Raw genomic sequence first — 26,139 nt, 5'->3', positions numbered from 1 at the left:
AAAATTAGAAATGTAAAAGAACGAAAAAATCATCAAACTATACATTACAGTTAGGAGTCCGATTATGGTGCTTTCAAAAGTATAAAAGAGTTGATGTTTCTAACTTTTTTAACCCTTGGATCAATTCTTTGATCATTTTTAGTTCTTGGATTAATATTAATCCTCTACTAGGGGGCATCACCAAAGTTTAGAGAAGTCACTATTATCTCCCCTATACAATTCTTTATCTAAGGGTTAAAAAGTTTGAGCTACCAATTTTTTTTATGATTCTGAAAACATATTAGCTCTACACTTACAGTCAAATCAAAATTAGAGCACTCGATAACTATCTACATTAAACTTACAAATAATCTCCCACAAATGGCACAATAAATTACTCATCTATCAACTATTCACCATAAAGATTTTGTTCACACTTTACAGGTTATTCTTGTTTGCTTCATTTATCTAACACAAAAAGAGCAATTAGTGTCCTTTATTGTCTTTTATTTCTAACTTATTATTATGCATATATGATAACACGAATAATAGATTATTCTGACAGTAAATTCAATCTATTGAGAAAGAAATATACGAGCATACATATTATAAGATTTCTATTTATTTAGTGCATCTTAGTATATTGGAGCAAAAAAATTTGTGACAAAACCACTATTTCTCTATCCAATAAATACTCAACCAACAAATATAGGATTTTATCGAAGCCATATATATCTTTCACAAATCAAAATTGTTTATAAATTAAACAACCTCCAATTATTTATTTCTATAGATATCACCAGATCGTGTATTAGATTACTTGATTGGATTTCTTCCTACAACTCTGAATGCAACCTCAAAATTTATACAGAGAAGACAACAACTTTCTTTAAAGCGATAAAGGGTGAGGGCAAGCTTCTAACATGTAAAGAGAGCTCAGAGGGTGTTTAAGATTTCTCAATTCATAATCATATAAGTCTGTAAATTCTTATTAATAAATAAACAAAATTATGATACAATACGATTAAGAATACGTAATAAAAAAAAATTATAAAATGAAATTCAATACAATTCCTCTTTCTTTGCATAAAAGAATTCAAAATTCAAAATGATTTATTTCAATTTTTCCAAGAGTTATATGCACCAGAGGTCCACAATCCTCTGAACTTTTGTCCGTTTACAGATAACCATCTAAACTTTTAAAATTTTATATTCACCATTCAAACTTTCATATTTTTTTAATTAGCCACCAAGATTTATATTTTATCAATTTTAAAGTAATAACATTAACATTAGTCAATTGGCCAATAAATAAAAAAAAATGCATGCGACCAATGTAGAAGAGTCTTCTTGATGGGAAAAGTTGTACTTTTGGATAAAAATAAATCATAATTGTATATTTATGTTATAAAATTAAATGCTAAAATATTAATTTTTATAACATAAAACTGTATTTTGACGTCAAAACGAGCCTTATATGCTTGTATCTTTTATTATTTCTTAGGTTTAGTTTAGTATTGAGATCTATCTAACGCTATCAGATAAAATTGAATTGGAGTAAAATATAAAATTTTAAAAATTAGAAAAAAATAAAAATATGAGTATTTAAAGAGTTTTTTAATCCAATAGTCTTCTCCTAAAATTTTATTCTAAAAATAGAGCTGTTAAATTTTTATTTATAAATATGATCCTATAAAAGCGGTGAATCATTCACCGCTTTCTTTCGTTTTCTTACTTCTTTTTATATTTCTAAGATGGTAAAAGCGGTGAATGGTTTACCATTTTTATTCTTTTTCTATTTCTAATGAGGAGTTATGAATGTGGCGAATCATTTACCGTATTTAGAGGTCTATTTTTATAATTATTTTTTTACAAAAATTATTTGTACAATTATAAAAAACGATAGGATTATTTATAACAAAAATTCGTATTTAAAGAGATTTTTTTTTTTATAATTTAGCCCAAATTTTGGACTTGAAGGGTGGTATTGCTCGAACGTAAAATCAGAGCAGCGATGCTGACGGCGGAGAACCAAGCCCAAACCAAAACGTCTTCAGTCGTGGAACGGAAGTCGACCTGTCCGCCATCCCACCGCGGTCGTGATGACATCCCTCGTCCCCCGCCTGGGCCTCCGCCGGCTGCTGTCGACGGTGGTGGAGCTCTCCCACCTGTCGAAGCCCATCGTGGACCTCTCCCACCTGGCGTCCGTCCGGTCCTCCTCCGAGCTGCTGGCCTCCTACACCGTCACCCCTCCCGTCCAGCCCTGGCCGCCCTCCCCTCTCTCCCCTCGCCGCCTCGCCCTCCTCATCCGCCGCCAGCCCGACCCCCTCTCCGCCCTCCGCGCCTTCAACCACGCCCTCCGCTTCGTCCCGGGCTTCGTCCCCACCTACCCGGTCTACCACTCCCTCCTCCTCCGCCTCGCCCAGTCCCCCTCCTCCCTCCCCCGCCTACTCCCCCCTCCTCTCTCCTCCTCCGCCGCCCACCTCCCTCCCCTCCCCCTCCAACCCTAACCCTCTCCGCTGCGGCGAGGACGCTTCGTCCACCTCATCGCGCCCTCGCCGGCGCCTCCCGCCCGCCGCGCCCTCGCCTCTTCTCTCCCTCCCCTCCTTCGGCGCGCCCGCCCCTCCGCCCGCTCCCTCAACGGCCTCCTCAACGCCCTCCTCCCGTCAGCCGCGCGCCCCGCCTCGCGCCGCCTCTTCTCGCCGCTCCCCCGCTTCGCCATCCGCCCCAACGTCTGCACCTGCAACATCGCCCTCCAAGCCTCCTCTCGCTCGGCGACCTCCCGCTCCGCCCCCGCCGCCGACGCCTCCTCCCGCAACTCCTCCCCCAACGTCGTCTCCTACACCACCGTCCTCTCCTACCACTGCTCCCGCGGCGACCTCGCCGCCGCGCGCGCTCTCGTCGACGACATCGTCCGCCAAGGCTGCGCCCCCGACGTCACCGCCTACACCATCCTCATCGACGGCTACTGCCACCGCGGCCGCCTGCAGGACGCGGTCCGGACCATGGACGAGATGGAGGATTCCGGAGTCCGGCCGAACGACGTCACCTACTCGGTCGTGATCGAAGCCTTCTGTAAAGAGCGGAAATCCGGGGAAGCCCTCAATTTGATGAGAGACATGCTGGACGCGAATTATGTACCTGGCTCGCCGCTTTGTTGTAAGGTGATTGACGCGTTGTGCGAGGACGGAAAGCCGGAGAATGCGTGCGAGATTTGGAAGAAGCTTTTAAAGAAGAATGTCATGCCCGATAACTCCGTCACGAGCACGCTAATTTACTGGCTTTGCAAGAAGGGCAAGGTTTGGGACGCTCGGAAGCTGTTCGATGAATTTGAGAGGGGGTTTATTCCGAGTCTGTTGACGTACAACACGCTCATATCGGGTATGTGTGAGAACGGGGAGTTGCAAGAGGCGGGGAGGCTGTGGGACGATATGGTGGAGAGGAAGTGCGCGCCGAACGCCTTCACGTATAATGTGCTGATCAAAGGGTTCTGTAAGGTGGGGAAGGCGAAAGAAGGGGTTCGGATCTTGGAGGAGATGTTGGATAGCGCGTGTGCGCCAAATAAGTTCACTTATGAAGTGTTAGTTGATGGAATCTATAAATCGGGCAACGAAGAGGAGGTTGATAAACTTGTTCAAGCTGCGGCTTCGAGTAGAGGGAGTTTCTTCGATGGGGATTGTTGGGAGGTTTTTATTAGGAAGTCGGTCACTGGAAATGATGCTTGGAATGAACGTCTTGATGCCGTATTACAGATGTAACTATACAAACAATTTTTTGGAACTGGCGCTTCATATTCTTTTGGCGGCTTGGCACATTATATGTAGAGCTGAAGCTTCTTATTCTCATTCTGACTATTTGTTGGTGCAAAAGGTATAGAGCTACTGCAATTTGAGAGTTTTCCTTTTTTTTTTTTCTATTACATGTGGAAAGCGGCCGAAGATTGTGCCAATGAGATAGCATCAAGTTCCCACAAATTAATTTTACGACTTTTGATTGTGATGAAGACGAGAATGGATATACCAGCAATTACATTGAACACATGCGTGCTGATTTTAGGTCCCAGCTAACTTCATCGGACTCACCACTTCTTTAAACACAGATGAACTGCTGCCTACCTACTTCATGAGAATCAATTGACCAGGTGATTTCGAGCTCAGCATCTTGAAATATTGTGTATTCATATGTTTTCTGTCCTCTAGTAGTGAAACCTTGAGATTCTAAAGTGCTGAGGATCATTTCACTGGATTCTCTCAATGATGTAACATATTAATAATAATATAGAATTGATTTGTAAAGCCTTATTTATTAGCATCAGTAACAGTTACTTCTGAGGATGTAATAAAATAATGCAGCAATCATGTAGCATTTGTAAAAATAATGTAGGCAAGATAATCTTTAAATTTTTCCAATTGTTTAAGTGGATATATATGTGTGTGTGTGTGTGTGTGTGTGTGTGTGTGTGTGTGAATTGAAGATTTTGGGCAGAAGTGGCCTTTTATAGGTTCTCTAAAACATAATCTTTTAAATTTATCTCTAGAGGGAAAGTTTGGAAGCTTAGCCTTTGGTGCCATTCTTTACTTTCTCATTTGTAAAGATGATCTCTCTTTCCATCTCCTAAAGCTCCATTGAACCACCTAAGTGGAGCTGGACCATGAGGAGAGCTTCATGATTTAAATGTTGTGGACATCTATGTATTAAGAAAAAAAAGAGAAGGAAAGCGGAAGATTTCGGAAATAATCAGGAACTGTAGTCTTGACTGTTCTTGTTTTAGGTGTTTTATCTTCAGGGTATAGCTTTTGTGGAGAAATCAAGGCAGGAAGTTATTATCGCTGAGAAGTTTTTACGAATATGTCTGAAGGTGCTTTGTTATACTTAAGAGATTAAAAGAAAATATAATTTGTAACTCTATTATTGTTTAGTGCTGGATTTTGGTTTCACTATACTTGGTTAGGTTGCTGGCTGACTGTCTTAATCTGTCTAGATTCCTGTTTTATTAGGACTAGCAAATTACTTCATGAAATAGATCCAAAACTATCTAATACGGGCTCTATATTAATAAATTGCTCCCAATTTTAAAACCAGGTAGAAAACCAAATATAGATTTCCCGTTTCTTAAGAAATTTCAAACAATTGCTAACATACTTTCATTCTGTTCTGCATTTCTACAAACAAATGATTACTCTATTCTGCTAGTACTCTTCAGGCGCATGGCAGTTCAGCATCACCACGAAAGGGGACATCCCTCTACAACAATGCCCTTTTCGGTGGGGCAAGAAGCCAGAGGACACCCATCCAAGTCATTGCCCCACCATTTGAGACTAATATTCTCCAAACCCAAGCAAAGATAAAGCAACACTGCCATGAACGCCAACCCCGCATCTAAAGCGCCAGAAAGTACATAATTATGTCGTTGCCACCAATCTCGCCGGTATTTATAAACAACATAGCCTGAAAGGAAGCCCACTAATATCCAGGTAGTATAGTTGACAGCGGTAGCTGGGGGCATCTGGCCTGTAGCACCAATCATCACGGGCATGTTGATCAATTGTATCCACTCCTGACCAGGGAAGGCTTTGTGGGCGAACCAGACAAGGAGAGGGGCGATGGCCCCTGCAAGGAAGAACCAGTTGACGGCTGAGTAGCTGCCTAGGTCGCCAAAGATCCTGCGGGGGCTTATGAGGCCCCATATGACCGAGGCATCGTAGAACACATGGTCGCCAGGGCATGTCCATGGGCTGTCAGATTGGAGGAGCTCGGTGTTGCAGATGTTGGGGATTGTCTCCATGAGCCACCAAGCTGTTCCAAGGTACACAAATGCTGCAATCAGGGTTCCCACCACCTGCCATTTTTCATTTTTGAGTTAGTGGTAGTTGATCAGAACCTTTATTGCACTATATGCTAATTTAAGAGTGATAGGCAAGTACATGAATTCAGTTTCTGTATGAGAAGAAGGTAGGCATGGCTGCAAAGCCTCATCATTATCTCTACACTTCTGTGTGCTTGTTACATGGGATACCAGAATATTCCGGGAGTAATTACCCTTGTTGATTGAATATTCTGATGCATAACTGCTTCTAGTTATCTTGATTAATATTTAATACAGGGCAAAATTTCAATTTGTTAATAGGATTAGGTCACAGGTTACAGTGAAGAATATAGTCGCAGGTTATGATCATAGGTCACTGGCTCCGCATCTTTAAATAAGTTTGGTGCTTAGTCATATGTTTACTTTAGACGTCAAAAGGTGAAGAATATGGACTAACAAATGATAACATGTTCTAGCATAGATAATTAGTTCTTTATAAGTTGAAACTATCTCGAGGAAACATTAGCTACTGACGAGTAAGGGAACTGACCTGAGCCATGAACATAGTTCTTGGTGGGATCTTCATGTAGTGCCCCAGCTTGAAGTCTTGCAAAAATGTCAATGCCTGTTGCATGCTAATGTACCCATATACTTTGAAGCACATGTTTGCAACAGGGCGTCCTGGGTACAGATAACCCATAATGTATTCCGTGATGATGTTTAAGCCAGGAGTCTGTTTCATTCAATGAAAGAGATTCAAACGGCTATTATACGGTTGATCTTTGTTGACTATCATGAGTGAATAATTGAATGAAAGAGATTAAGAGCCGGTTTGGATGTCACACACTTATATGGTGATAACTGGTGTTCGATAGTTTTTTTTGGTTATTATAATATAAGGTTTGATTTTAGTCTACTGTAAGATTGCAATGATCAGATTTTTTTTTTTTTTTTTTAATTCTACTGCATTTCACCATTGCGGTGATTCGTCATATATGTTAACAGGGAAGTTGTTTATTCCTTGTTGCCTTATAGCCATCTTTTCATACTTTTGAAAGACCAATTGAAAATTAGTTATTATGGGCCTATCTTGATGTCATATCATGTTATCTAGAGATAACTGTTGTGATATCGGAGGAATTTCCTTTGTGATTGTAATCTAAGAATATTTTAGCCTGTCGCAAGATTCTCATGATCATGACTTTTCAGGATGGTGAATTCCATGAAATTGATTTATCATATTCCTATGAAAATGACTTACAGCTCATATATTATGCGGTTTTGGACATCGTTTCATACTCCCCATCTACAAATCGCCGCATGCCTGTTTAGTTCACACAAGAAATATGCTGAACAAGTTGTCATGCTTTGAGCATCTTGTTTGTCATATCTTTTTTGCTTACTCAAGGGACCTCGAATGATCAGTAGATGAGTATATTACATGGCTGCAATGGTACATTATATTTGGTTTTTTTTTCTTTTTTTTCTTTTTTTTTTTTCTCTAAGTCATTTTCTTGGATTAAGATAGGCCGCTTTGTAGGTGGAATGCCCTATTCTACGAAGTCATAACTGTCCGGACCTTACAAGGGACTAAAAAAAACTCTTTAGGTTGCAATCACAAAAGAAAATCCTTGTTGCGCATGAATTATCACTAGATAACTAGTTCCGACATCTGAACAGGCCCTAAGAAAACTAGAGATATGAGGGTTTTAGCATCCAAAACAGGTGCTTTGTCGGTTGGCTGCATATAAACCTGGATTTTCTGGATTGTATGTACTATTATAACTAGATCAGTATGACAGTACCTGGTTGGTGGTTGCTGTGATGATTCCAATGGGGAGAGTAAAGAAAATGGCTAGTGCACAGGCAAGCAATACGCCCCACCATGGCAACTGTAGTTGGTCGACATAGTACTCGCACGCGAAGATGGTGACTGCTATGTTGACTATAAGGATACATATGAACCACCACTCTGGAACCTGCTTATATCTGCTCATGAGCCTTGTATGCACATCCATCTTCTTTTCTTGAAATGCCGACTTGCTCAGTTGCCATATTTCTCTGCACAGTCCACATTAGCTATACATTTAATGTCCCTTACATTTGTTGTTCTAATTGAGAAATCAATTTTTATTATCACTAGTCATTTATGTTTTTGTTGCTTTACAAATTGCCAGAGAAGCAAATAGTGACTGAAATGTTGATTGCTTCACTGCTAGATTTCCGTTGCAATAAATTGACTCTTATAACAGTCTGTTCTAATGCTACCGCATGTTTCCAACTATTATTATATTCTGTTATATTTGAGCTTCTCTACAGGCTGCTATCACAAAGATGTAAACAGAAATAAAAAAAACTTTGCAGGTAGGTGGACGCAAGTCAACCCATTCGAAAACAAGATGAAAATAAGCACCAACGTCTACCAACAATTACCTTCCGTGGAAGAGGAGGACATGGCTAATAGTTGCCGTTAGCGAGGCGAACCCGACACCATAAGTCATCGCAAAGAAGGTGCTCAAATAGAGAGGTCCGTTCTTCTCGTAAGCCTTTACATCCAGGTGGAAATCGGAGTCTATAATGCTTGAGATATTGTACTTCTGTCCGGCGGAAGTAAAAAGACCGTCGGAGAAGATGGGAAAAGTCTTCGCTTTGTAAACGTTGAGCCAGTATGCAATGGGGGTAATGACGTACATTATGAATACGAACCCGACTGCTATATTAGCAGTGGCAAACCATGGGCTGGCGAGTGGGCTGCCTAGGTAGGAGGAGATGGTGGACCAGTCGAGTCCGATCGCGCCAATCCCGAGCCCGCGTAGCCCCGAGCCAAGTTGTTGGGCTAGGACGGACTGGGGAAAGATCCAACAGATCCAAGAGAGGGAGGTGAGCATCTGGAATAAGTAGCCAGGGAACACGTAGTAGGCGAAGCTGCAGATGAAGGCCACCATGAAGAACTGGTTGCGAGTCAGGCTGCCTTTTGGCCGCTCTTCTTTCTCATGGAGTGCCCTGTGGACAATGATGCAAAGCTGATGAGTTAGCTATTGTTGCTGCGATTCGTGTGAGTATTTACCAAATTTTGATTGTTATAGAAGTATAAATCATTCGGCCAAGGTTAAATTAGATTCTCAGTGCTAAATGTATTACAGCAGTGTCTTACCAAATATACCTTTTATTTTCGAGGTTCAAAACCATTGTTGAATTGTTTAGAACAAAGTGTTAGTTCTTTCACTCCATGCTTGAATGGCATTTCCACTTTTCTTCTGATATTTTTCTTGAACCCCTCAATGATTATATCGTGTGGTGGAAGTTTTTAGGGCATTAGAGTTGTAAATAGTCGCATATAGCTATAATTATGTTTCACAAAGACTCACTGGCGTTTGCTTCATTCTCTCTCTCTCTCTCTCTCTCTCTCTCTATATATATATTTTTATTGAGCCGAATATAAGTGAGCTGACTCCGGCTCGTGTTCGGCTTATGTACTAAATGAACAATTCGATCTCGAGTTCATCTCGACCGAACACGAGCTCGCTCGTGATATGTGAGCTGTATTGCCACCTCTACACCTAGAGGTGTAATGTGGACCGTGTAGGGTCGGCATGGCCTACATTTAGCCGGGTGGGAAACGTGCCGGAGGCCACCCCGGCACGGCCCATTCCCAAAGTCAGGCTGTGTCATGCCGGGCCAAAGTTCTTGGACCCCTAGTGAAGCACACCCCCGGGTCTGGATTGCACGTGCCAGGCCCGGTTGGGCTTCAAGCCGGCCCTTTTTTATTTATTAATTTTATTTTTAAAAATTAAAATTTTAAGAAAATAAAAATAAAATATTATTTTTAAAAAAACAATATATGAGTGGAGAAATTTTCAAATTTTAAAATACATTTATAAAAATATTAAAATTTTAAAATTATGTAAAAAATTTTAATATTTTTTGGACCAAAATATCCAAACAGTCAAATCTTTGACTTTTACGGAGGGTATTTGGTCCAAAAGGGATCAAAATGCCCATCTCCCAAGCAGGCCCGCCCCTGTGAGGAAAAATTCTAGAATGCAAACGGGTATTTTGGTGATGTGGCGTAACAAACTAATCAAATATTTTTTTTTAAATATTAGAAAATATTTACAATATTCATAACCATTCGTAGTAAATATTATTTTATATTTAATAGATTAATCATAACCGTTTATTTTTATTTGAGATATTTTTAACAAATTAATTATAACCATTCGCATGAGATTTTTTTTTAACAAATTGATCATAAGTATTTGTAGATAATAGACTTTTATATATAGTAGAGATTTAATAGATTGATTATAACCGTTCATTTTGATTTGAGATATTTTAATAAATTAATCATAACCAATCGTAGTAAATATTATTTTATATTTAATAGATTAATCATAACCATTTGTTTTTATTTGAGATATTTTTAACAAATTAATCATAACCATTCGCAGGTAATATTCTTTTGTTCCTTTTTGGATTCCGTCTGTTATTGTCGGAATTCCTATACGCTTTTATATATAGTATAGATAGATATAGATATAGATATAGATATAGATATATGTCCCATCATTATTATAAAAAAATATTTTTTATTGTACATCTGTTTGAAAAGAAGAAATGTGATTAGTTTGTTATTAATGATGTGGTGTAAGTGTGACCGTGTAGAATTCCTCCCTGGGAGAGCCACAAGGCTGCACATCCCAACTCCCAAAGCATTCGATGTTGGGAGGTCTTGGGAGTTGGGTACGACCCAACTCCGAGTGGCCGGGCCTTGTCGGCTCGGTAGACACGGGCTGTGTAGTGCCGGGCCGGGCCTTCCCTCAGGCCTGGCAAGGCACAGGCCAGTTTCATGCCGGGCCACCGGGCCACGAGGGCGAGGCCGAACACGATCCGGTTCATCTGGCCGGGCCGGCCTGGCACAAGTGCTATAGTACTCATGCCGTGCCTCGACCCGGCCTACCCTAGTGCCGGGCTAGGCGGGCCGCAGGCCGTCTTTAGACCCCTCCCTACACCCAGCCATCTAATGAATGAGATTATTTCACTAATCACATTATTTGACAAATAATGAATCTCACCTATTAGATTGATGTGGTATATGATATGCATTTCTTAGAGTGTATGGATAGTATTGCTCTTATTAAATTTAATAAAATCTTTAAGTTAGCTAAGTATAGAAACCGAAATGAAAAATTAAAAGTTTAAGAAGGATTTAATCAAGAGGAAAATAGTAAGGTCTATTTCTGGAAGTCCTATAATTTGAGGGGATCTTTATGCCTTTTTTTTATTACTATCCTGGGAGCGGTGAATATTTAAAAGTGAATTGAGCTAGAATACTCTCAAAAGAAACAATCCTTTGGTGCTTTTGAGTTTCTAACCCTTGGATCTACTCCTTGATTACTAATAACTTTTGGATCAAACACTATTCCACCGACCACCACCTACCACCATTATCTCAACCCTACATCTTTTCATCTAATGGCTAAAAACTCAAAAGCACCAACCCCTTGATACTTTTGAGAGTATTCTAGCTCAACTCTTTAAAAGTCACATTATTTTTAAAAGAAAGATAATATACTGTTCACTTTCTTTATTTTTTTTAACATACAAACATTAGCTGAAAATAAAATAACTCTATTTCGAATTTGAGACATTGAATACCAACCATCAAACTCTTTATCACTAATGTTATTAATTGTCAGTCTTATTTCATACATTATTCATTTGTAAAGGATGCTTGGTATGATTTCTAGCGGTTTGACGGATTGAATTTTTTTTGTTTTAATGAGATAACATAATATGCAAAGCACATGCACAAATCCCACTTTAATGCAGAATCAAATCTGAAAGAAAAGGATATCTACCAATTGTTCTATGTGAAAGATGATACCAAAATAGTGTGTAGTCTCAATGTAAGATTATCATGTAAATGAGAAAAAAAAAAAAAAAACTTATGTAGAGCTCTGCAACAATGCAGTGCTAAAAATTATAATCCTTTTCCAGTGTTTCAAATTTTTTTAATCTTATTAAGAACATCTAATAAATTATTAGATAAATATAAAATTAATAAGTGACAGTAGATCGAGAACACTCTAATAAGATATTATTTGAGAGCTTTATACTAAAGTTTTATTCAATAGACTAATTTTACGTTTGGATGATAATTGAGTTGCTACCGGGATTAAAAAAAATGGCGTTTCGATAGATAAGATGGAATAAGAAGAATAGTGAGTTATTATAAATAAAAAAAAATGATATTGCCCTAATTATTATAGTTGAATTTAAATTTAAAATTTAAATAATTAAAAATAACAATTTAAATTTTAAATTTTAAAATTCAAAATTAAAATCTATATTTTTAAATCTCAAATTAAAAAATTTAAGTTACAAATATAAAATATCAAATTTAAAATTTAAATAATTAAAAATAATAATTTTAAATTTTAAAATTTAAAAAATAAATATTAATTTTAAAATTTATACTACAATATCTTATTTTAAAATTTAAAATTTAAAATTTAAAATTTTTATTTTAAAATTAAATAGGGATGGAATTAACTAATTTCATTCCTATTCAAGGTTTAGTTAACCCCACCCCAAATGGTTATTGGGATGGGATTAGTTAACCCCACCCCCAAAATTTATGTTCGCGGAGCGGGTGGGGGGACGTGCTTATCCCCTTTAACCCCGAACCAAACGCCACCCTATGGAACTTTTCTAAGCCACCCCTTGAGGTAGTACTACTGCAGCAATGAAGGTGCTATTAACTTATATAGAGCACGACCTCTCCCCACCATGTTTTTTTAATTAATGAACCCGGAGAATGCACATGCAACTAAACCCAGAGTCCCCTTTAAAATTTGAGGAGTTGGGTAGTGCAATTAAGGTGAGTTGACTTCTATTTAGCTTACATAATAACTTCCATGTTAATTTGAACGGGCATGCTAGCTAGGAGATTCCTTCATAGTGATGTGCAATTGGTGGTCAAATTTTTAATAATTAAAATCCTTATAATGACAAATGTGCGGGACTTAAAAAGTTTTCCTACCTAAATTACTCTTTGCTGTTCAGAATGCCTTGTTTTTATTCGAAAAGTTTTTATTTATAGTTCACAGTTCGCACTCTCAGCAATATATCTCTCATAGCAGAAGGTTCGAGCACCAGACTTTTCAGATTATAGATAGTATCATTTTTTTGAAATAGGTGAGTTTTAATGATCTATAAAAAGTCTTTCATATGTTGGTATATTTCGCATAATTCATATTGGCACTATCACTGAAATGACGCATAAGGAATATCTAAAGCATTACTCTTTCAAATGATAAGGTCAAATTATAGGGCACATGTAATGCATTTGCAGGATTAACAAGAAATTAATTAGTAGTTCAAACTAATAATGAGAAACTAAGAAAGTGCCAAAAAAAAAAAGGACCTAAACCTCCCTCTCAATCAACCTATTATTATATATATTATTCTCCAATTGTGTGTTGTGAGATTATGTAAAAGGTACTGTACAAGAAAATGAAACTTCAAATAATTCTATGCAATTAAGAGGTTACGTAAAATTTCAAGCTAGATACTTAATTTTTCCATGATTATTATAGTAGCTATGTATTATTGAGTGACGCTTCAATATTACANTATATATATATATATATATATATATATATATATATATATATATATTTTACTTCCTAGTCAATTTTTTACAATAAGATAAGTCCTCTTATAGGTAAAATATATTATTCTACCAAATTATGAATGACAAGATCTTTTAAGGAGTAAAAATTACTTTTTTTTTTTTATTTTCAATCATACAAGAAAAATTTTATGCTGAATAAGTTATTTAAAAATAACTGATTCCAACATCCAAACAGGTTCTGATTATCGTAGTATCTGATTATTGTAGTAGCTATATATCGCTTTCCATATCTAGCTAAATTCACTAGTAGCTATTTGTAACTTATTGGGTGATGCTTCAAATGCAATTTTTTTAAAATAAGTTAATTAAGATTGATTGATTTCAACATCCAAACAGGGCCTTAATTATTTTTTTTTTCTAATTATCGTAGTAGCTATATATCGCTTTCTATATCTAATTTCACTATGCTTCAATACAATTTCTGATCTAATTCATTACATTGTTGTTAACAAAAATAATTAATATATAATTTTATAGCAGGGGTGATCATGTTCCATTACTGTGATCTGGCTACAATGAAAATTTTAATTAGATAATAATGGTGTTCCTAAAATTGTGACTACATTTATAGCAATTGAAACTACTATTAACACTTATCAAATGTATTTATTACATAGTGGGAAAATATTGGTTTGCGAAGGGAAAAAGTTTGGTTTAATTAATTAAGCAGCAATAGCATGTAAGCTAGCTTTATACTATATACAGAATTAGTAACTAATTAATCACATCCATACATATCATATTAAAAAATATTATGGCTAAATTATAGAAACCTCCTTATTATAAGTATCTACTTTTTTTTTTTTTTTCCTTCCTATTTTTTAAAAATTTATATTTTATTTCCTCAACATTTCAAGTTGTTGAATTTCGCTCTCCCTCTATCACGGTTTTATCATTATTCCGTCAATTTCTTATAATTTATATCGAAAATATTCTGCAAAATAACAGAAATATATTAAAAATAATTTTTTCTTATAGAAGAAATAAGCATAGTTTAGTCATTTTGCCTTCTCCATTAACGTAATATTTTTTTGAAAATATTTTTAAAATTTTAAGAAGAGCAAAGTATGAAGGAATAGTAGTTAGGCTGATATGGCGCCACGTGGACAACCACGTCAACAGCTATGCTGGATTAAAAAGGGTATTTCAGATATAGGATAAAATGCGGGTTTTTTTTTTTATAATTATGACTAAATTTAATTTTGGTAAGTTTCAAACTTTAAATATCGCTTTTGAATTTAATTTTAAATTTAGCTTTAAATATAAATTCAAATTCAATTTTTTTTTATTATTTGAGATATTTGAGACGCGGTCGAGATAAAGTTTTCACAGTGATTTAATTTATAATTAAGCTAAAAGAATTATTTACTGATGTATTGATGAATTTAATAATATTTCACACTAGAATAATAATTTAACTTATTTTGTATATAAATATATTAATTAATAATTTATAAAAGCAGTAAAAACTAACTTCTTTTGCTATTTTTAATGAGGACTCTGCGGTCCCACAAATGATATCAAGTTAGGATCAACATCACCAGCTCATAGAACTGTAATGAACATTGTGTTGATGAAAATTCAAAATCCCATATAAAATTCGTAATCCTATATCTTATTTTAATTATTAATTACTTCTTTTAATTTTATTTTTTCTATATTTTTTTTTATAATTATATTTATTGTGTTTTTATTTAGTCCGGAATGTGCGCGGACGTTGCGCACGTCCGGCTCCGTGCCCGTCCGCGTCATGTGCGGGACTAATTATCGGCGGACGTTTTGCTTGAAACTAATTAAGCGGAAGTGAACGTTGGGATTCCCAACGTTCAACTCTACAACCTTCATGCATATATTTATATATACATCTACTGTGGTCAGTAGAGAGTGATATATTATTTTATGCATGAAGAATAGTGAATAGAATTTTTTACTTTGAGTTTCCTTTTCATAAGTTAATTTTCTTCTGTTAATCGCTGGGTGTTGAAAGAGTCTTCGTCAACCTCCTTCACGATCGTGCTCGCAGGAGGAGAAATTCCGGTCGTACCTTGGGGTGTTGTTCCCGGTTAATCCCGCACGTAAGGACGGGAATACGCCTTAGGGCAGTGCCTCGCACGCTTCCGGATCAATTAAATATTTATTTGGATTTGCATTTATCTGTAAGTTTGTATTTATTTATTTTCATAATAATATTTAGTTAGATTTAAATCACAATCAGATTTCGTTGCGACATTTGTTCTAACACATTGTACAGAGACATTTTTGTTTTTATATACTTTTTAATTTTAATTACTGTTTATTTATATAACGTTATACGTACCCCTGAATCTTAGCTCTTCTCTAAATCTGCTGTGATGCCTCAACTTTCCAGAGGGTCACCCATCCTAAAATTACTCTCGTCCTAGTACGCTTAACTCTCTTAATCTCTTGAGCCTAACCACCATCCAAAATACTTAAACCGAATTAAGAGTTTTAGTCCTATTATATTTTATGTATAGAACTATCTGGAGTCTCATCCGGACTTTTAGTTTTATTATTAAATCTTCAAAACTTTATCAAATAATTTAATGGGTTATTCTCCTCAAACAAACTTATAAATTATACAACCATTTTGATTGGATATTATACATATAAACTAAATAAATATTATTTTTTTCTCCCATTTCTGAATTAAGTACAATAGTAGAAAAATAGGTTAGAATAAAAAAATTAAAGGCATGTGGTCAAAACGGTTATATAATTAGTAGTTTTAATTAAAAAGATGGGTTTATTGAACTATTTTATAAAACTTAGAAGATTTAGTTGCTAAAATTGAAAGATCAGTTGCCTGTTTACATAAGCGATAAAGTTTTTCTGCCCATCTTTCTTTAATTAATAGTATGCGTATACGCATATATGTTGATGAAAATCTCTAAAAATTGATGAAAATAGAAGGTAAAATATACACGATCTCTGCAATATCCACATTGGGTATGTAAAATAAAATCATCACTTTTAGTAGCTTTTTTTTAGAGTAACAGCTATTTATTTCGTCAAACTAAGAGATCCCAAAATTAGAATTCATAATTATTGCCAAAAATAATTGCGGAAAGAAAATAAATTAGCATCAAAAAAAAGAATTGGTACCTGAACAGGGATACCTGGACCAGATTGTACGGCCACCACATCGCCGCCGGCTCGACCAGATACCGCCGGAAAATCCCCGCCCACCCAAACCCTAAAACCTGAACAATTTAGGCGCACAAAAAAAATATATATTATATCGAAAAGCCTCCCGTGGTTTGACATATTTACGGTATATAGAACACTAAAAATACTATTCTCTAATAATCGTTTGGTTCAGAAATAAACAGAATTTGTTTATTCTTGAAATAGTTATAACTTAAAAAATAAGTAGGAGTAAAACAAATTTTACGTTTATATGAAAACTTGATTGTCTCTAGGTATAAAAAATAATAGTGTTTGGATGATTATATTAGAATAACGGGAATAAGAATAATTGTAATTTAAAATAAAATTATTTTGTCCAATTAATTGACATTGAAATATAAAGTAAATAATAAATTATTAAATTTTTTAGCTAAGAATATTGCGTAAAATAATAAAAAAGGCATTAATTAATTAATTAATTAATTATAAAAATAAGTTAAAATTTTAATTGGTTAGTAGATTATTTAATTAGTTTGATAATTCGTTAAGAAATTAATTATATTAGTCAAAATATTAATTGGCTGATCAATATAAATTAGCTAATTAATTATTTAGTCAATATATTAGTCAAAACGTTAATATTTCTTATTCCTAAAAATAATTTAATTTTTATTCAAACACACAGTTGGGCATATTTTTACTTATCCTAGAAGTTGTGCCCGTATTAAAAGTAAGTAAGAACAGCTTATTTTTGAACTAAACAATACTATGAAATAATTAGTTATTTTATGTATTATTAGTGTTCAAATCTCATTAAACCCTTCCTTTTGTTCTCTACACCCCTATAGGTGTTAACAAGCCTTGTTCGAGCAAGCTGGCACCGGCTCGTAAATAAACGAGTCGAACAAGATCGAGCTGGCTCACGAGCTGACCAACGAACATTAAGTTAAAAGGATTAGATTGAATATATATAAAAAATAAATTTATAAAATTTTATCCATTAGACTTTGATCTAATAGTTGAAACGTTATATATAAATGAGTATTTTTATAATTGAACTCGTTTTTATATTTTTATTCTGCTAAAAATTAAATAATAAAAATATATATATTATATATAATTATTTATTATATTATATAAATATAAAATATATAAATTATATAAATATAAAATATATGTATTCGAGCTGTTATTGAGCCGAACATGAGCGAGCTGATCCCAGCTCGTGTTCGGCTCGTTTACTAAACGAGTGATTCGATCTCGAATTCATTTCATACCGAACACGAGTTGGCTCACGAATGGCGAGCTGGATTGCCACCCCTACCCCCTTACTTTTAATGAGCTTTACATTTAAATACTCATCTTGTGCTTGTGAGTGGTACCGTCGAATATAGAACGCAAGGTTTTGAAATCATCATCCCCTTTGCAACTGTTTAATTCAAATTATACTATTTTATTTTTTTTGATTAAAATAATTATACTATTTTATCTTTTTCGAAATTATAGTAAAATATTTTGAAAAAAAGTATCAAGTTATCTTATTTATTTCTAAAAATAAACTTAGTTGAAAATATGAATTATTTAGATTTCTAATTTAGAAATTCAGATACTAATCATCAAATTTTTAACCATTGTACTAGATACGGTTAGCAGCAGTATTTTAATTAGGATTTAAGCTTGTTTTGGTTGGTGAGCCTAGCACAAATCATTGCACAATTGCGCAAATTTCAGTATTGGTCCCTCAACTTTGAGTCAATTTTCATTTTGTCCTCAAACTAGTGACTTCAACATTAGATACCCTATTATATATTTATCTTAATAAAATTTCAGTTTGGTCACTAAACTTCCAACCGTATTTCATAATAGTCCTTCTCTTAGATTAATAATTCATCTTTATAATAACTAGCTTATAATAAGCTCGTTTGTATACTGTGAATTCATTATTTCTTTATCCATACTATATTCTTATTTTTCAGATCAAATTTTTATATAGAAAAAAATTATAAATCAACAATGCATATATATATATATATATATATAGTTTTGCTAGAATACTACTATCAGTAGTAAATGAGCCGTTTTACTATCTATTTGTTTTCGACGATAGAGCTTCCAAATTGACGATCGGCTCCGTTGAACATGATCTATACCACTTGAAGTGTTTAGAAATCAAATTTCAAATCTTTTTGACATCATTTGCCTAATAATCAAAGAGTTTCAAAATTTGTAATTTTAATGGTTGATAAGAGGTGTTTTCTCGTTTAACGGCGTAAAGATATCCAAATCAATTGAATTTTTGTTAGAAAATTCTTTAAACTATTTAAAACAAGATCTATACTCTTGATCTTGATTATAAGACTCCTATCATCATTGTTTAAAGAATATTTATTTTCAGTCATTCATTTTTCTGTTCACTTGATTGATAAAAGAATAATATCGAAAGTGCGTGAAATTTGATTTCTAGATATATTAAATGGTTTAGATCATATTTAACGGAGCCGATTGTCAATTTGGAAGCTCTATCATCGAAAACAAATAGATAATAAAACGGCTCGTTTACTACTGATAGTATTCTAGCTCAACTCTATATATATATATATATATATATATTATCATATGATTATACTATAAAAAACAGAAGTGAAGCACTAATAATGTCAGAAATAAAACAGCTTCGAGGAAATCAATAATAAATAGCGAGAGTAAATGTTGGGAGCGTAATGCTACTTACACATTCTTATATGAGTTAGGCGTGAATTTTACGCCCATTAATTTTAAAATTTAAAAAAACTTTTAAAAATGTAAAATTTATACTTAATTTTTAGATGTACAGCTAGCATTACCTATAGATAGAAAACCGGAAAAGAAGCAAAGGAACCGACCTGGGTGGTGAGGACGACGAGGAGGGAGACGAAGAAGGAGATGTGCTGGCGGTAGAAGACCCTGACGGCGGTGATGACGTGGATGGCGTAGACGGTGCCGGCGCCGGAGTTGGCGAAGATGGTGATGAGGACGTGCTCCTTGACGTTGAAGGGCCCCGGGTTGAGGCAGAACTCCCAGGGCGTGCCCCGGAAGAAGGCGCGCCGGGGGAGCGCCGACGCCATCAGGTGGCCCAGTGGCACCACCGCGATCTGCGCCGACACCGACGTGATCGACAGCGGCTCCTTGCGGTACCAGAAGAACTGGTTCAGGAACGACAGCACCGCGCACGACGCCGTCCCCAGCACCCACATCGGCACCGTCAGCGCCACCTGCTCGATCGGAGAGTTCTCTTCTTCCTCCTTCTCCTTCTCCTTCTCCTCCTCCGCACCATCAGCAGGCGGCCATGGAGGAGTCGAGAAGGAGGAAGAGGGAGCGGCGGGATCGGAATGGACTGCATGAAAAATTCGAGATATCAAAACATCATTCTCTGACAGCTGAAACTTAAATTTTCATACGTACAGACGACCGTTTCATATAGTCCTAGATTTTTAAGATTCTTAGCGATAATTTCATGTCGTTTAAATTGTTGGGGAAAAATAATTATTTCATATAAGGAATTGGTAGGAGGAGAAAGCGAGCCTCTCCTTGTCCAAAGACGACAAAGAAGAAGAGGATGATTATTTCGTACAATGATATCATTGAAGAAAATTTTGAGTTTGAATGGTACCAAGTCCGTAATTAACAACTGCAAAAAGCCACAATCTTCTTTCATATATTTCAAAGTCCAAAACAAAAGCACTAATTACCTTCGACAAAAATGATTGTTTTACATGCTATTCAAATGGGAGATTCTGAGTTCGAAATTCATTGGATGTTTATTTGCTCTTAAGCTTTTGGAAATAAACGATTGTTTCAATATATATATATATATATATATATAGGGGGCATACGGAGCGGGGTGGTGATTTGGTGGTGCGTTTGGTCGTCGTCTTCGTCTCGAGGAGATGGCGCCATTAATGGAGGGGACGAGCGCCAAGTTGGGAGAGCTTCTCCTCCTCCTCCTCCTCCTCCTCCTCTGCCACGGCCTGCTCGAAGTTTTGTTTCTATTCTTCTTCTTCTTCTTCTTCTCTCTCTCTCTCTCTTCCACCAATTTGGAGATTCTGTATGGAGGGGTATCTGGTCTGGTGGTAGTTAGGAGGGATAGAAGGAGAAGAAGAATACTATCTATAATTTATCTATCTATTCTATAATAAAATACATGGTCTGGTGGTAGTTAAGGAATCCTTTCCTTATTTTAGTGTTGTGAGACCCACATGATTGATTGTATCATTGGTTCCAACTTTTCACTATTTTTTATTTTAGCCGTCAATATTTTTTTTTTAGTTCGTAGTTAAATTTTCAATATCTTTATTTCATTGTAATTATGTTCCGGTCGTGTAAAACGTGTTAAAATTAATGAAATTGTCGTAGCAACGCCAACTTAGTTTTATTCCTAAACTTTGCATATTTTTCACTTTAATCAAAAAAATTTAAAATTCAAAATTTTGAAAATTTTAAACTACGAGATATTAATTTAAAGTTTGAATTTGAATTGAAATTAAAAAAAATTAATTTTGGATTTTAAATTGAACCTAAATTTTCATTTCGAACTTAAATTTTTTATTTTACTTTTAATATATGAATTTATATTCAAAATTTTAATTTTAATTTTAAATTTAAATATGTAATTTAAATTTAGACAAATTAGATCAACTAGCTTTGAACTACCAGGTTGATTTATTATTTTTTTAAAAAAATTATCTCAGAAACTTACCTCCATATATAAGAGAAGATACAAGATAATGAGCTCTGCATCTAATGCATATTTCTTTCCACTTTTAATAAAAATTACGACAAGCCCTTTAGCAATATAATTTTATTTTGTATATTAAAATATTCATTCATAAAAATGATATTCAAATATAACTAAAGACTTTTAAAATTGTGGCTATTGACTCATGATGCTTGATTGATAATATGAATAGGTTTTTTTTTTTTTTCAAAATTAACAAATTACTGTTTTGAAATGAGAGAATTCAACTTTTATTTTGCTAATTCACATGCTATTGATCTTAGTCCTAAGTTAGAAAATTTATTTTTTTCCTAATATACAATATCAAGATATTTATTTTGGTAGTTTAACTTTTTTACAATATAAGAAATATTTATTTTTATTTTCTAATACCTTTTGATTAGTCTTATATTTGGTGCTTCTCATAATTATCTATTGATTCCACTGGTATGAAATTTAGGAATCAAGTACTTTATTAATTGTATCTGTAGCGTTAAAGTTAGCGAGAGCTTCTATTCATAGCCGGCGACGATAATGGAGATGCTACTCAAAGGGCTATTAAAGATAGTACTTTCATTCTAATTAATTTTTTAATATTTTTTTCTTTATAAATTCTACGCTGATGATACTAGAAAAATATTATTCATCTTTTTTAATTTTACAATGAGTTTTTTTTTTAAAAAAATTTAAACTGGTTTATTCATTTTAGTTATTTGGTTTAGATAGTTTCAGAAAAAATATACTTTACTTTTATTCTTTAATTTTTAATTATTCAATACTGAAATAAATAATTTTTAAAAATATTAATGCACATAATTAATGGTAGTACATGGCAAGTGGATTTGTGTTCTTCAATAATAATGTATTAAGATTATTATTCTGATATAAATTTTAATATTAAAATCCACATTAATCTACACGTCGTAACAATTAATGATAATAATGTCTACCTGCCATATCACGCAGATTTCTTAACTAGTTCTCCAATATTGTTGGCAGTATAATTTTGGTACAGCTCATCTACGTGGGAAATTCTAATAGGCGGTAAAATATGCCAACCTTACTCATGTGAGAGAAAGATTTTAGAAAAACACTTTAGTGAAAAGCTTTTCAATAACGTGTAGAGTTTCAACGTATTATTAAATTCAAGTAAAACTAAGACTAGCCAACGAGGCATTGTTTTATTGCTCTCCACTGAAGTTTTATTCAAAGTTTTCTATTTTGCAGTTATTTCATATAAAAATAAAAATTTAATCAAAGATCTCTGTATTGTAAAAATAAAATAATAATTCTTTAATTATTATTTTATATAAATTTGTTATATTGCTCTCTAATAAGTTGACACTTTATTTTGTCATATGATATATTAAAATTCATTTGGAACATAAAAGACTTTTTCACTCATGTGGTGATACATTGAATACAGGCATTATTTATGTTAAAAAAAAAATATTTTGGGTCTAGTAAAAAGGGTTTTTTTTATATATTGCCGATATATTTGCAAGGTATATAATGATACATTAGACAATGTTGGTGCATGTATTAATTAAAAATTTTATATTCCCTGTGCCAACATATTAATAAATATACATATTTTTATTTGCCAGTGAAATATAGATACAATGAATCTAGACATTACGCTTCTTTGATCTCCATTATGTTGTGAATGGGACCAAATTATATGATGCCTACAAATTTGCATGTTCCAGGTTGGAGCTTGAATAGCTATTGTACAAACTATGACTTTTACATGAAAGTTCACTAATTATAATAAAATTTTTATTTAACCTACTACTAAATTTATAGGCTCATTTGAGAGCTAATAAAAGGTCAGAATAAGTTCAAATTCCAGAGACCATAATTTTATTTTAGTTTTTACAAATAACTCATAGTTTACATAAATATTTTTTAAAAAAGTAAAATTAGCTTTTACATACAATTTACAATATATAGCTCAAACACAGAGAATCTACCGTTCAATCCTACAGTACTATTTAATACAAAAAATTATTTAAAATATATAAAAAAAACACGTTACTAAATGAGGTTTTAAACATCTGTTCATAAGATTGCTAAAATTTAGAGAAAAGTCTACCATATAACAAACCACGTCATCTATATTCAGCCATCGTATATATATCTCTTATTCTAAAGAAAAAAAAAATTATAATAAAAATATTGTTCTAAAAATTATGGTGAAATGGTGAACTCAAGATGACCAATTTGACTGGTTCGAAATACGATGTCCTCCACGTGTCTGTTACATCCTAGACTTTTTCAAAATACATATATTTTTTGCTGGTAATTATTTTTACGTAACTATCGCTGAATTGTAGCAAAAATAGAAAGCAAGGGAGGCAGCCTAAGTATTATTCTCGTTGCAGAGCCGTGCAATTAATGGGAACCCTTCAGAATTGAGAAAAGACATGCATATATGGTTGATATTATCATGTTGTGGGGTAAGTGATTTGAATTAATTTTTTGAGTTTCAAAATTATATTTAAATAAATTGGAAAAATTATATATGCTGGAGCAAGCATGAACCATGCATGGTCACCTACCAACCTATATGAAACTATGTTGTGGGTATTTTTAAATAATTTTTTACCTATTAAATATGATCATTTACAATACTCAAAATGTTTATGTATATACTTATGTTGAGGATTTTTATTTGTTATATGTGGAAAAAAAAAAAACAAATGTTAAAACTTATGATCTTTGGCCAGTAAAAATTTTGAGCATTATGCATTATCTGTAATAGTTTAAATTTTATCAACAATTTTATGCAATGATTTTTGTGTTATAGGAGTTCGAACACGAAACAAAAAATTTAAACTTAACTAGAAATGGAAACGCTCGTTAAGGTCAACGGTTCTTTCGTTTGTGGATCTGGGATTACTATTCTTAATAATTTTCACGTAAAAAGTTTAAAGTCCTTTATAGTAGGCATTCTAAGTAGAAAAAGTAACATTTAATCAAAATATTTACACCTTACATATGTAATTAAGTAGAAGAACAACATTTTTGACATTACTTTAACTTGATTTTATTTTACCATATTGTCTTTTACATATATCAAATGGTTGAACATATACTATCTACATTTGAATACATGTTAGATATATAGGAGGCTTTGGTAAAGCTACCATACCAAACCTAAGGTTTGGAACATTTTATTATTATTATTTTTAAGCCGAGAGTAACAGGGGTTCAAACTTACGATTTTTAAAAACATTGCGTGCAGAAACAATTGGACTACTATAGATAACGATAGTCTGGGAAGGTTCAACATGCACAGCAAATTATATATTTGGAAAAATATATGAGGCTAAATATGTATGGAGATCCCCTCAATTATAGGCCATTCTGAAAATAAGCCATTCAAATTTATTTGTTTAATTAACATTTATTTAACATTTAATTTTTTTTTAATCAAAATTTTATAGTTAATTTATTAAAAAAATTGTTGAATTTTTAATTAATTTTTTTTAGTAGAATTGATCCTATCTTGGACTATTAAATTTGATAAAATTATCAATTAATTTAATAAATTTTGCTAAATAACTTGCTTTTGGTAAACTGAAAGTTAATCTTAATCAGGGAAAAAAATATATAATTGAGAGGGTTATTTCAGAACAATGTAATAACTAGATTTTCTTTTCTTTTTTGGGTTGTGCACATTGATCATCCATACAGCTAGGATCCGAATGGGTTGAGTTCCTGCCGAGATCCATTCCAAATAAAACAGTAAATGTATACTGAAAAAAAAAAAAAAAAAAAAAAAAAAAAACATATAATCCGTCTCGAATTTATCTCGATCCGTCAAGTAAATAGAACGAAAGACGGGAGGTCCCTTTCATTTTTGATCCACTCCAATCCGCAAAAAATTAGACCTAACTACAATATGTCCTAAAAAGGTTAAGAGAAAACTTCAAATACCCCCTTGTGGTTTCACTCTTTCTCACTTTAGTACCATGTGGTTTAAAGTGTATCAAGTTAGTACTATGTGGTTTCGCACTTTCTCACTTTAGTACCATATGGTTTAAATTATATCAAGTTAGTACACTGTGGTTTCGCACTTTCTCACTTTAGTACCCTGTGGTTTAATATTCACAGAGTAATAACTTGATATAAAACTAAAACCATATGATACTAACTTGATATAAAAATAAAACAACAGATTACTAACTTGATACACTTTAAATCATAGGATATTAAAGTGAGAAAGTGCGAAACCACAGAATATTAACTTGATATATTTTAAATTACAGGGTACTAAAATGAGAGAGTGCGAAACAAAACAACAGGGGATTTTTAAGTTTTCTTAAAGATTAAATTAAGGGGTCAAAGATTAAAATAATTAATTCGGCTCCGATCCGAAAAAGCTGGAGAATCCTTCTATCTGCAGATCTGTCTGTCCTGTTTGGATCCCTACTGCAACTCGTCATGTCCATACAAATGCCTGGGTTTTGATTGGAAGATAATAAAAGGTAATAAAGTTTGTAGGACCACTCTAGCTCTCATTGCCAACTTGGAGAATCTTCTAGTTCAAGATACTATTATTATATATATAGAGTAATTTTATGCAGATCCTTACAAATATAGTAAATGACAAATATATTTCTATAAAGTTCAATTTTCATATATTGTTTTTATAAAATTCTTAATATTTTCAAATATATTCTTCTGGTTTGTTACCGTTAAAATACCATTTATTTCGTAAGTGAAATGATATTTTTGCCCTAACAAATA

General features: G+C 33.8%; 2 protein-coding genes across 2 annotated transcripts; one reads left to right on the top strand and one right to left on the bottom strand.

Annotated features, from left to right (window-relative positions):
* LOC109727097 (pentatricopeptide repeat-containing protein At5g16420, mitochondrial) lies at positions 1,960 to 8,175 on the top strand. The gene is made up of 6 exons (XM_020256995.1): positions 1,960 to 2,427; positions 2,509 to 3,733; positions 3,910 to 4,837; positions 5,183 to 5,453; positions 5,545 to 5,785; positions 8,150 to 8,175. The coding sequence occupies exons 1-3, from the start codon at positions 2,082 to 2,084 to the stop codon at positions 3,929 to 3,931; spliced, it is 1,593 nt and encodes a 530-aa protein (XP_020112584.1). The 5' UTR covers positions 1,960 to 2,081; the 3' UTR covers positions 3,932 to 4,837; positions 5,183 to 5,453; positions 5,545 to 5,785; positions 8,150 to 8,175.
* LOC109727210 (oligopeptide transporter 7-like) lies at positions 5,050 to 20,780 on the bottom strand. Its single transcript, XM_020257212.1, has 7 exons — positions 20,504 to 20,780; positions 19,514 to 20,004; positions 16,608 to 16,705; positions 8,219 to 8,788; positions 7,591 to 7,846; positions 6,336 to 6,518; positions 5,050 to 5,818 (listed from the first exon to the last, which is right to left on the bottom strand). Exons 1-7 carry the CDS (start codon positions 20,565 to 20,567, stop codon positions 5,201 to 5,203), a joined length of 2,280 nt encoding a protein of 759 aa, XP_020112801.1. The 5' UTR covers positions 20,568 to 20,780; the 3' UTR covers positions 5,050 to 5,200.

Source organism: Ananas comosus, linkage group 22 (assembly GCF_001540865.1).
Source record: "Ananas comosus cultivar F153 linkage group 22, ASM154086v1, whole genome shotgun sequence".
In the NCBI taxonomy this organism is placed as follows: Eukaryota; Viridiplantae; Streptophyta; class Magnoliopsida; order Poales; family Bromeliaceae; genus Ananas; species Ananas comosus.
Note: the sequence above shows the minus strand (reverse complement) of the source record. Positions and strands in the feature narration are given on the sequence as shown.